At 33.8% G+C, this 13132-nt stretch overlaps 1 protein-coding gene across 1 annotated transcript; it reads left to right on the forward strand.

Annotated features, from left to right (window-relative positions):
• The first annotated feature begins 11427 nt into the window (after positions 1-11427).
• On the forward strand, positions 11428-12766 carry LOC131074431 (BURP domain-containing protein 16-like). Its single transcript, XM_058011060.2, has 2 exons — positions 11428-11499; positions 11741-12766. The coding sequence occupies exons 1-2, from the start codon at positions 11428-11430 to the stop codon at positions 12764-12766; spliced, it is 1098 nt and encodes a 365-aa protein (XP_057867043.2).
• The last annotated feature ends 366 nt before the right edge of the window (positions 12767-13132 follow it).

A 13132-nucleotide genomic window follows, 5' to 3' on the forward strand; every position in this document is an offset into this window, starting at 1 on the left:
GTTCATGATTCTAACATAGCTTCCCTATAATATTGTCATACGTGTCATAATAATTTGTCATAAGTAATTGTCATATTACAATGTCATAATAACATATATTCTCTTACAACATTCATGAGATACCTAACAGATGGTACACCATGCCTACTCACAGTGAAACACTCCATTCTCATATGAAGAAAAAGTGATAAATAAATACAAACATTAGGATGCAAGGTTGAGGCACCTTTCCCAATATATCTAATCTATCAAAATAAAATTTCAATTTATAAATGTCCAAATAAAGTTATATACAATATTTCACAAACAAATTTATCTTATGTATCAAAATAGAATATAAATCTAATGATAAGAGATGCATTGCATCTAGTTCTTGTGATTAGCTAGTTTGTGTATTGAGTGGTGATAAAGACTGTGTATTGAGTGGTGATAAAGATTGCCAAGTAAAAGTTATTTTTCTTGACTAAGACAATGGGCTTATTAGAATGTAGAGTAGAGAAGTCAATGTAACATTGTCAAGTGTGTAGATCATTTTTTGCAACCATTTAATTATTCTTCAAGGAGTTTATAGTTGAAATTACTATTTTAGATGAGAATATAAATAATTGAGTTACATATTAATGATGTACATGCACTCTGAGCGTTGTCGAATTAACACAATCTCTCTAGATTGAATCTACTATTTTCACGTTTAAAAATTTGTGTAATTTTAATGTGTGTCAAATAAATGTGACTAAAGTTGGCTCTTGCATAATATGGATATATGTACAATTTAAATAAATTGTGTAATGAAGATAAAGATCACTTGAATTTATTATTATTTTGTTAAGAAAAAAATACCACTTACAACACAAATAAATTGAATTTTATAAGCTATTGACTAAAACAAATAATTTCTATTAAAATCAAACTTACAAAATCATAACTAAAATAAAATACAAAAATTATATTAAATAATAACAAATATAATTAGCTTTTAAGGAACTGCAAGACTCCTACATGGGAGGTATTTGAGAGTGTGAACACTTTGATAGTGAGGCCCCTCAAAAATGTGTTATCACTGATTCATAGCTCTATTCAAAAGCTTTGCCTATCTAACATCAAGATGCTCATTTAATGATATTTATTAATTAATTAAAATTCAAAATAAAACATAAATTTCAATTTCATATTAAAAACGGTCAAATGTGACTGCGAAATAAGCGCTGCCGCGTGAAAGACCATTCGTAGTTTTACCGAGACCATCAAATTTATACCACAAATGCAAAGGCATAGAAAACAAACAGCAGGAAGAAAGGATTTTAATTTGTTTGTTTGCTTTCACAGCCTTCTGAGAAGCAAACGCACCGTCAAAATGGTCTGCTTCGCGTGGTCCAAGTCAACAAGCATACAAATGGAAGCTGCCAAGTTAGCAATCTTCACTCATTACGCTGATTATGGTAGGTATTGACTCTTCTCGCATGGAAAAAACAACAGAGAAAATGGGAGGAAAGTTACCATGTCAGTGGAAGAGTGTGAAGCTTCCAGGAATGAGACGGCCATAAACGTAACTCTACTCTTTCTCGTACGGAAAGGAAAAATTAGCATGCGAGCTTTCATTCGGCCTGTTTACTTTGTGGGCAGTGAGAATGGGTCAAGATTCAATTAATGACAATGAAAACAAACTAAAGTTGTGCAAATTAAATGTCGTACATTCAGAACAATGAAAATGCAAGTGACAAATATTTCTACTAGAGAGAAAAACGTGCAAATCATCTCCGTTCTTCACTTCGTTCACCAAATTTAAGTTCTGGTTAATCTTGATTTTTTCTATTTCCAAGATACTATTTTCCAGATAAAATTATATTCCACATGAAACCGGATGCTTGTGGAAAGTGGAAGAAATGTTTGCAGGCAGAAAATTGTAATCTCGCTTTACTTATACTTCGTGGGCAGTGGGATAGCTTAGTTTCGTGTAATGCCCGAATAATGAATGACCAAAATTTTATTTGTATTATCGAGAAAATGTTAATACGTATTCTACAATTCTTCTTCAGCTCAAAGTTAGAAGTACTTGTATGTCAAAGTCTTCTGATTGATAAGAGTGTTATCTTCACCTACTTCACATAGTGGAATAGGTGAAATTTGCCATTATAACTATCTATCGAACCATGCATTTATGGATTGCGATAATAGGGGAGAACTTAATTATGATAATAATAGAGTTATGTTAAGAGAAATGAGAAACGAAAACTGTAACAGCACAATATGATCAGAAATGATATATTGAAAGGTTGCCTATAAAAAATTCATGATAATGAGTATATATGTAAGAAATATAATGAAATTAATTTAAAAATTAAAATTATAAAACATACATCTTTATATAACTTTCATTATAATATACTCGACACTACTTGGCTGAAATTGAATTTTGACGGGTCGTCAAGAGGAAACTTAGGTTAGGTGGGGTCATAAGGGATTCAAATGGAAGACCGATTTTAGCCTATGTGGCTAACCTTGGAGTTCAAACATCAAGCTTTGCAAAAGTGCTTGTGGAGGACAGAGGATTTGAAAAATTCATCATAGAAGATGATTCTAATAATGCCATAATGGTGCTTAAAAGGAAAGATAGGCTAAATTGGAAATTTGAACAACCTCATCTCAAAATGTCTTAATTTTCTTCATATGTTAGGCCACATCAAAATTAATCACACCTAACAGGAAGGAAATAAGTCATCGGATAGGCTAGCTAATTTTGGACCTTTATCCAATCATCTTAAAATATGGATGGTTTTGCACAAAGTATCTGAAGATATTTATGCCACTATCCTAGCTAACATAAGTTCCAATGATGCAAAATAATCCCAAGATCGCCATTTTACTTCTTGTCATAGCCACCTTATCTATCAATCATTTATTGTTTTGGAGGTGGGTTTTTAATACTGGAATAAATTGTAAACACGTCCCCCAATATCATCCGATGTTCTCCCTTTCTTACTATTGGTTTATAGATCCCCTTACCTATTTTAGCCTCTACTTTTATTGTGAGAATCTAGCTATGGGTGGTGACCTAATCCAAACTAAATCAGATAATTGTGATGAATTCAAAAATAATGGAGAGTTGTGGTAGATGGTGGTGAATGGTAACTTAGCAGAATATGTCAAAGGAATGAGGGGTTTTGACCTTGTCCTCTGAGAGCAATTTTCTCAGTCATGCAAGAAAGGTAAAGTTCAAATTGGAGGAGTGGTTTTTTCAATATATGTAGAGACTATTGTTGTTGCTACTAGCATATCTTTAGATGGTGTGACCTTCCCCAAAACGCCTAAGGGGAGTTATAAGGATGATTTTAAGAGATTCTTTAAATCAAGTGAAGGCATTTCACTACTTCAGAGTGGCTATAACAAAGAGGATCTCCCTGGGTTCTAGAAAGATGTGGCACTTTTTCTCATAAAGTATATCACATTGGATAGGAGGTTCAAATATTTTCACACCCAACTCTTCCCCTTGTAGAACCATCTTGGGTATTAAACTAAAATGAATTTCTCATTCTAGATTTGTTCTTCATTATCTTAGTTGGTTGTTTCATCTAGAGCCAAGAATAATCTCCTCCTACACTAGGGATTAATTTTGAAACTTTATAAGTTTCATTTGGCTACTACCCCATCTAGTGGGCCCCCTATGAGGTGTCCTCTACTCTCATTTCTATTTCCACACTTGTGGTGAACCTTTCTAGAACTCTAGTTTCTAAGGTTGACCTTAATTTGGCCTCATCATCCAAGAATAAAAAAAATATTCCCAAGTCAACCCAATTCATTTGGCCAAATAGAAAAAATCCCCCTACTCCCCCTTCTAAATAATTGGGGTGGTGAGTTCGGAGGAGGAAGAGGGATTTCAAGAATTTGATTCTTCCACGTCCACTAGTTCTAATTGGTCACCAAATAATTTTGTTGAGAAGGCCCCCTTCATGCCTCATTTAGGTACCCCTCCCTCTTTCCCTATTGATTATCCCCGCAACCTTGATTTAACTACTTTGATCGATAACGTCAGTGGTCTCTATGAGACCTACAATAGACAATATGTTATCATTCACCAACTCTTTCCTAGTTGAATGTAGCTAAAAATAGATTAACAAGTTTGAGGTGGTTGTTGAGGAAGAGGCACATGCTACCAGTTGGGCTATGGAAGAGAAAGACGAGAGGGTATGGTTGGCATCCAACGACATGGTGAAGAAACTTGAAACTGGGAAGTGGTGGAGGAGAAAATGAAAGAAATCAATGTAAGGACCAATCAGAGGGATGAGAGAAATGATATTGAAGAACTAAATGAAAATCATGATGCTCTAAAATGTAAAGTGGAGGAGATGACTGCCGTTAGCAAAGATATGGCTATGAATAAATTTCCCTCTCTATATGAAAGATGGATAAGAGGAAGTGATATCCAGAGTCTCTAATAATTGTGTCGACCATCACCTCTAGAGTCAAGGCTAATTTGAACTCGACTATTGTATCCTCTGAGAAAGGCTCCAATAAAAATTTGTCTTTTGCTGATAAAGAGAAATTGATTTTCAATGATTGGCAAGTTGATAATACCCTCACACAGTAGACTATTTCTTTGTGTCTTTGGTGGGTGGTTAGTTTTCTGGTTTTTTGTTGTCTAATTGTATTTTGGTGTAGTTTTTCTTATCTGCTAGTTTTCGGTGTATTTTGGTATTGGTCTTTTGTTGGGTTCTCATCCCTCATGAGCCCTAAGTAGGTGCTTTGTATTAATTATGCAAAAGGTTCAGGCATATCCCACTTTAATTAATCAGAACTTTAATTATAACATATAATAGAAATAAAAATTTAAAAAACAAAAAATATTATTTAGAAACTAAAAAAATATAAAATTTAAAACATTTTAAAAATCTATGCATTATTTTATTTTAGAATAATTTATATGAAATGTCTCACATGCATGAGAAAAAGTAGAATAAATCCACCTAATAGTTAACTACCCCTAATCTATAAAAAATCTTACTATTATTATAAAAAGAATAAGTTAATGTCTTAGTTATTTGCCCAAAAAATCTATAAATTAATTCTCAACAAATCAAGATTTATTGGCTTTATTATTCCTAGACTCCTTGAAGTTGGGGAAAATCTTAGATAATAATTTCTTATGTTCAAACTTTAATTGCAATTGCTTGGAAATGGTTGTATGTGACGAGAAGCCTATTTCAACCATTGAAATGAGAAACAGAGGTCTCCTGTAGTGTTTCTAGTAAAGTAATTATATTTTTGTTCATCTTTAATGGGTTAAAATTTATGTAATTGTTTTTCTCATGTTCTCATTTTTGTTTAATTTATTTTTGTCATAAATGTTAGAATTTAAAAGTGTGACTGGATCAAGTGAAGTTCACTAGAGTGAAGTTCACTAGGGAAAAAATTAGTCAAAAGGTATGCAAAGTGCACATCCAAATATCAAGTGGGTTAGTTAAATTCTACTCTACTAGATCTTCTGTTGGAATTAGTCTACTAGTTCACTAGCTCCTTGTGGACACAAAAAGAACATCTTCTCACCCTCTTTACATATTTCTTCCTAAATTGCAAAGTCATCTTCAAGTAGCTCCACAAGGGACCACTAAATTCACCTTGTTCCTCATAACATGTTGGGCCAAGTGGATCATTCTCCCTCTCAAAGTTATTAAATAAAAAATAAGTCTTAAGCTTCCTAGTTTGCCAATATTGTAAGCTACTGAATCCTATTTCTCCACATCACATTTTGGTGAACACAACGTGACCTATTCTTCCATCTTATAATTTTCAGATCTGATTTGGGGTGTTTCATAATGGAATTCACTAGATCTAAATGGTTTTCTATTTCACATGTGATTACATTCCTTCTTAGTTACAATTATCAAAATCATGTGTTACTTAATGGTTTCTTTCAATTTATGTTGCTTCTTTTCATTCATAGTAATCTAGTATATGGAATCATTAGATTTTAAAGATATTTTCTACTGTGAAATCATTTATCAAAGCTTTTATACATGTTGTATTTTTTTGATTAAGATAAACAGGTTTTACAGGGTCTCGAAATCTAAATCCAAAAATAAAATAATTAACCAGCAATGAACCAAAGAAGAAACAATAGACAAATGAAAATAAAAATAGGGGAGACACCCCTCGGAGCCTAACATGAAATATATAGAAACCTTGGCCAAATTACCAAAAAAACTAGCCAAAAAACTAACCAAGAGCTTTCATAAGCTCAAATTTTTTTCTAAATTATATTTTTGTTTATTTCTTCGAGCTCCTCCATGATGAACTTTGTGCCAGTTTTCTCCTGGCTCCTTCTCCCAGTCTTGGAAGAAGGTCCAATAGACACTTGCACTTCCATTCCCTATGGATTTATATCCAAATTTTTATTTTTAGACTTGGTAGTAGAAGGCAGCATACTGCTGAGTGGTTGGGCTTTCTAAATGATAATTTTCTCATTCACCTTTTTGAGGCCTTAAACATTGTTGTTCATAGCCTCTTTTCTAATCTCCACCAAAGCCTTGAGATTACCCTTTAGTTCATCCATACTCTTCTCTAGATTGGCTATTCGAGCTTCATGCTCTATTTTCATGATCTTCACATCTTCAGTTAATTTCTGAGTCATATTCAGGAGCTTGTCAATTGTATGTGGCATCAAATTCTCAGTAAAGGTGTTTATAATATCTTTTATCCCTTTTTTGATGAAGAGGATTTCGCTAATCACCCAACAGAAGCACTTCTTTTGGCTAGTGGCAGAATTAGCTAGAAGCACCTGCTTTGCCTATTATGTTCCTGCACACCATTTAATCTTAGCATTTTACCTTTAAGAGTACTCTTTGTTTTGCATGGTGTTATGAATTCATTTTTAATCTTACTTTTTGAGAAACATAGTAACTCATTCTTCCTCTTCTCCATGCTTGGGGGAAAGGATAATATTTCAATTCTCCCTTTTTTCAAAGATTTCCTTTTCCTTTGGGTTGTATTTTCCATAATTTGAGCTCATTTGTCACATAAGGTGGTTCTCCATGTGAGTACATATATGACCCTTGGTTGGAAATTCATTTTTTGCATTAGGCCATCTTCTTATGAATGATCTTTACTTAGTGATGTTTACAATCTTTTTCTCTAAGGATCTACTTTTCCCTTGGTTTGGTAGTATTTTCTTATGATAAGATATCATTTCTTGTGTGGAATTGTTTGTTTGGTCAAGGGTTCTCTCTTATACAAGAGGTGTGTATCTTGGGGTACAACCTCTTCCTCACTTGACAATGTATGTCTATTTTAAACAAATCCTTCACCTGGAGCCAAAATGTGTGATATCCTTCACCAAGAATCCACTTACCTAGAAATGATAGGAAGGTGTGAATTCTTGTTCTCCCTCCTCTCTTTTCATCAATGATATTATTTTTGGTCAATTATGAGAACGTATATCTTTCTCCTTTTTGTCCCTCAAAATGATCCCTTTATAGTTGTTGCAAGATATATCACAATTATCTTTTCCTTGGCTCATAAGAGTTATGCCTCTTTCGCTAGGGTTGCATATAAAATTATTGTTATGGATATCTCCTTGGTGATTGAAGGTGCATGTAAAATTATTCTGTATCTCATTCTGGCTTCTCCATCTCATTTTGGACCTTGAGTCCAAATTTGGGGCCACTTATAAGGAAACATGCCAATTAGATTGATATGCTCCCCCATGTTTGGACCCAAATTTAAACCACATAATGATTATCATGGTTAAGTAGGGAATATTTTCCCATGTTAGCTTGCTTTGAGTTTCTCACACTAAAATGCTTAGAAGAGCACATGAGGAGAAATATAGACAATTCAATTCAATCATTCAAGAAATTTCATCCCACCATATTCTTCATTGTAGTAACCTTCAACAACCTTCATGCAAGGATGCCTTTTATGATGCTTTTTTAGGTCTTTTTTGGAGTTATTTTATTGCTCCAACATTTGTGACCACCTTCAAAGAAGCATTTTCATCATCAGTGTATAAGACATTTGAATTCTTAGATCTAGCATCTACTATATATCAACATGCTTTCCTTTCAAGTGTATTTCAATTAAATTTCATGGTTAATTCCAAAACAAGGGTTTGACTTTGGCAAACCCTTTTCTACCCCACATTTTTCTCTTTTTGTACTCAAGAACAGGTGAGGAACCTTAAAAAAAAAGTATACCACAAGCAGGTGGAGATCTATAGTCTGCAATTAGTTGGAATTGAAACTGTCGGGAGCATGTTGAGTAGATCACCATAGTCCCAAGGGCAAGCTGAGAAGATCACCATGCTCCCTCCACTTTTGCCTAAAATTTAGACTCCGAGTTAGTTGCAATCTTCTCTACTAGATGTTCTATCGGAATAAGTCAGCAAACTCACTATCTCCTTGTGCACATTGAAAGGTCATCTTGTCACCCTATTTTTACATATTTTTTCATAAATTAAAGAGCCATCTTCAAGTACCCCCACAAGGGACCACTGAATTCACCTTGTGCCTAATAACATATTGGGCCAAGTGGATCATTCTTCCTCTCAAAGTAATTAAAGCAAAAATAGGCTTTAGACTTACTAGTTTTCCCATACAAGCTATTGAACCCTATTTTCCCACATCATAAATGTGTATTTTTCTCTTATCCTCTAGTTCCTTGGTGGGGTGTTACATCAATTGCAGGAGCTAAATATTATCTTAACACCCTAAGATCACCTAAAAAAATAAAGAGAACCTCCCACAAGAGAGTATGCAATAAATGATTTTGATAAGTTTTAATATATATGGAACATGTTATAAAGTGTACAATATCCTTGCTTATATAGGCAAGGTGAAGGATAGGATTAAACAAGATATTTAAATGTGTGTTAATATTATAACATGAAACAACTAACTAAATGAAATATTAAATGACCCAAGACACAAGAAGTAAATGAGATAAGATCCCATTGACAACTAATACTTCTAGAAAGATAGCAAGGACTTAAGTTAACATATGAATAGGAACCTGCTAAGGAATTAGTTAGGTATAAAATCTTACTCACACTATCACCATTCCTTAAGTGCAAATTATGTATGTAAAAACCAATACAAATGAGATAGAGATGATGTATTGGCTATGAGACCATTTTAGCTACCCATGTACAAAATATCTTTGACAATTGGAGTAAATTAGAAAAGACAAATGAGAGAAACTTCTCAAAAAAAGAAAGAATTAAAAAAGAAATAATGTACAAGTGATGAAATGAATGATATATGTAGGACTCATCAATACCCCCAAGAAACAAATCCATAATGAAGATACAATAATAAATTCCTCCCATAGGAGAGAAAGAGACTACATACATAGCCCTTCAGTAATGAAGTATCTCTAGAGATAATGAAGAATGTCTAAATAAAAAGAGATTCCAATGCATACAAACAACAAGTCTCCCCTTAGGAAGAAAGAGATCCATTAGATGATGCTAAAGAAATTCCATCTCCATGAAGATGCAATAGAAAATAAGACATAAAGTGTATCTCTAGAAACTGATCAAGTGCCTCTGAGTATGTCTCAACAAATTTAGGTGTTACCCCAATCAAAGAAAACAAAACATGAATGTGTGGAAACTTAGGAAAAATCTACAAAGACACTATAAATGTGAAAACATTGGATGATGAAATATCAATAAATAGGAGACAAACCCTCTTAAACATGTCCTCCAAATTTGCAAAAGAAGAATGACAAAATAAATCTGATATACTTGTCATGTAGCTATCCCACAACTTGTAAATTATAGAAAAAAAAATGTCCTACTCAGATTATGTCATAGAAGTAGGAGATGATGTAGCCTCATCAAAACGATGAAGAACAATGAGGTTCAAATGATCAATATGGCCCTTTGAAGAATTACCCATGCTGGACCTAAAGGAATCCACTTTAGAACATTCACCATCAATTTTTTTTTGGATAAGGTATGAATTGGATTATCAAGATTAGATTTACCCATTGCAACAAGATGTTTGCTATCCAAATCACAAATGAACATTAAATCTGGAGCGTACTCAATAAATTGAGCACTCCATGCTATTTAATATACTGAAATAAGATAATGGGAAATTAGGTAGGAAAACAACACCATTAAAATATCTATTACCCATATCAATATCCCCCTTAGCATAAACATCAATATAGCCACTATTAGGCATTAAGAACTTAGTTATTCATGATGTCCTTATCTGATCTTGTTAAATAATCTAAAGCACCAAAGTCAAGTATTCATCCTACAAATCTATCAACATTAGTCACAATAAGAGCATGACTTTCATCTTATTATCTACATTTGCAATACATTATACCACTTGGGCCACACACATTTGCTCATAAAAGATTTGTCAACAAGTTCTCTCTTTGAGGTAGATGATTGGCTTACTAAGTGACTCATTTTATGTAGTTGCAGATGTTAGGGTTTTTCTTCATTTCTCTCTGATTTCACCTTTTCTTCACATAATTTCAACTTATATTGGCATATACGAGCTCAAATATATATAATGCATAAAATTTGAACAAATTCGAACACAAAACAACCACTCGATTTTCCCAACAAACCCTAAGTTTGATATAAATGTCGTAGAGAGCACAATCCACTTGAAAATTTTGGATGTAAATGAAATTAGATGTTATGATGATCAAACTGCATTATTTATTTACCTTCAATGACAAATAATTTGAACAATAACAATCACTTCCACCATTACTTCTTGCATGCTCGAACAAAGTGACTACAACTATCCATTATAAATTTTCAATGTGGGTTGTTGATTTCAGATTGGCATGGCAATGTCAACGACATTGATTGGTCTGATTAGATTTGAAAAATACTTCATGTACATTGAAAGATCAGAGACATCACAACATGCAAATTGAGATAGCACTTTCTAGCCTAGCGCACAGTAGGCTCTAGATCTCAACATTTCAAAACCTCACGTTTGAAATAGGGTTCCAGTTTTCTAATAATGGGATCGCCTTCCATCATTAATAATAACCTAAGAACTCATTGAGCTTTCAACTCTTAAAAAAGGGGATGTATAAGAAATCACATGTCAATCAAAAATATCTTCTGCTACTCTCTATAATGTTTTGATAGCTTAAGACAGTAAAAAAATAAGTGCATACATACCACAAGGGTGATTATCTGATTGTGAATTATTGATGGCATTTAGATTTGCTTTCCGAAGCAGTGACGGGTAGTGGCCCACTGTACTTGTCTCCCAATAGTGCAAAGAAGATAAGATAAATGAATTTATCTCCCTTATTGGTATTACCGCGGATTGTGAATTATAATTATGATAAGCGTCCACCGACAACAATAATGCAATGAAGATACTCTATTTAAAAGGAATTCATTTACTTCCACTCTAGACTATTTGTGGCGTTTTGGTGATTTTCTTCACTATGGCTGGAACTACAATTCTCAAGCTTGGGCTCTGTGGAAGCATATTCTGTCTGATGATGTATCTTCTTCTGGTATGTCGTAATTAAATATATGCACCCATGAAAACTGTATATGAGATTTTTATAGTTAAGTAGATAGAAAGTAACCGTTTCTAGAAAAATCTGTATTATTTATTTTCTTTAAATTTGAAAATCTATCATGAGAAAGATCTCTAATTATAGCAATTAATATAATTGATATTTAAATCAAAGATCTATTATCAGGATGAAATTTAATATGTTCGTTTATTTGCATCATGTTCAAATTTGGCAGGCTGGTGATGTGTCAGAGTTGTCTGTATGGAAAGATGAACTCCATGGGCTAAGGATGCCCAGCGAACTGGCTCGGTTTATGTCTCCCTTAAACCATGAGGAAACTTTGTTGCTTGCAGAGGGGTTTGCAACAAAAGGCCTGCAAGCTATTGCGGAGGAAAATAGTTTGTGCAAAAGAGCAGGGCTTTTATGTGAAAAAACTCAGATATCAAAGTTGGATCCATGCGATGCAAGGAAACCATACAAGAAAAGAAAGCTACTAGACCTTGTACAAGATGGTTTTGTGACTGGTTGCCCACAAACAGTAATGCCAAATGACGTGGAGGGGAAGCAATTACACAGTAATTTCTTCCGAGTAAAAGAAATTCTTACAGTTGGAGAAAAGCTGATATTTCCTGATTTTCATGACGATGCTGTCAATGAGAATGTGTCATTTCTCCCACATAAAATTGCACAAAACATTCCTTTCCAAAGCCAACAAGTGTTGAACTTAGTAGAGGCCTTTCACATTCCATCCACTGGATGGGAGCTTCTAATAAAGGAAATGGCTTCAACTCTTAAGGTATATGAAGCACCTCCTTCTAGCATAGAGACCAAAAGATGTGTTATTTCTATAGAGTTTATGGCAAAGTTTCTGTCCAGTGTCATTGGTGGGTCCAACCATAAGCAGAATGTTGAAGTGGTGGAGGGCATTGCCTCAACCGAAAAACTCTCCAAACGTGTGGTTACAGTAAAGGGCGCAAAACTCTTGGCTCTATCCTCAATCAAACATGTGGCTTGTCACTCTATGTTATTTCCTTTTAAAGTTTATTACTGTCATTATGTGAAGAGTACAAATATGTATTTGGTAGCATTGAAGGATGAGCAAAGTGGAATTGAGCAGAACGTGGTTGCTGAATGTCATATGGATACTAAACCTTATCCTGCTGAAAGCCTGGAGCTGCTCGACCTCAAACTAAAACCAGGAGAGGGCGAATTTTGTCACTGGGTTCCTAGCGATACTCTTCTTTTCATTGGGAAGGTTTGAATGTCAAGTGATAATACTATCCTATTTGAATAAAGGAGCTCGGAAATCCTGTGATATAAGATCACAAGAGCGAGGATGAATTGGCTTCAACTTATTGTCAATAATATCTATTGTTTCAAGATAGGAGCTAGGAAATCCTGTGGTAGAAGATTACAAGAGCAAGGATGAGATCGGCTTCAACCTATGTCAATAATATCTATAGTTTTCAAATAGGAGCTTGGAAATCTTTGGTAAAAGATCACAAGACCAAGGATGAGATTCGCTTCAATTATGATAATAATATTTATTATTTGTTGTTTATTATTCTCTTTATAGTTATTTGGTGTTTTTCAATTAATTGAAAATTATACATAGGTAAGTCCACTT

Source organism: Cryptomeria japonica, chromosome 3 (assembly GCF_030272615.1).
Source record: "Cryptomeria japonica chromosome 3, Sugi_1.0, whole genome shotgun sequence".
NCBI lineage: Eukaryota > Viridiplantae > Streptophyta > Pinopsida > Cupressales > Cupressaceae > Cryptomeria > Cryptomeria japonica.

Bases quoted from the DNA above. Each gene is read 5' to 3' on its own strand.
- LOC131074431 (XM_058011060.2), top strand. From the start codon at position 11,428: ATGGCTGGAACTACAATTCTCAAGCTTGGGCTCTGTGGAAGCATATTC. The intron at 11,500-11,740 runs GTATGTCGTAAT...CAAATTTGGCAG, and splicing joins TGATGATGTATCTTCTTCTG to GCTGGTGATGTGTCAGAGTT.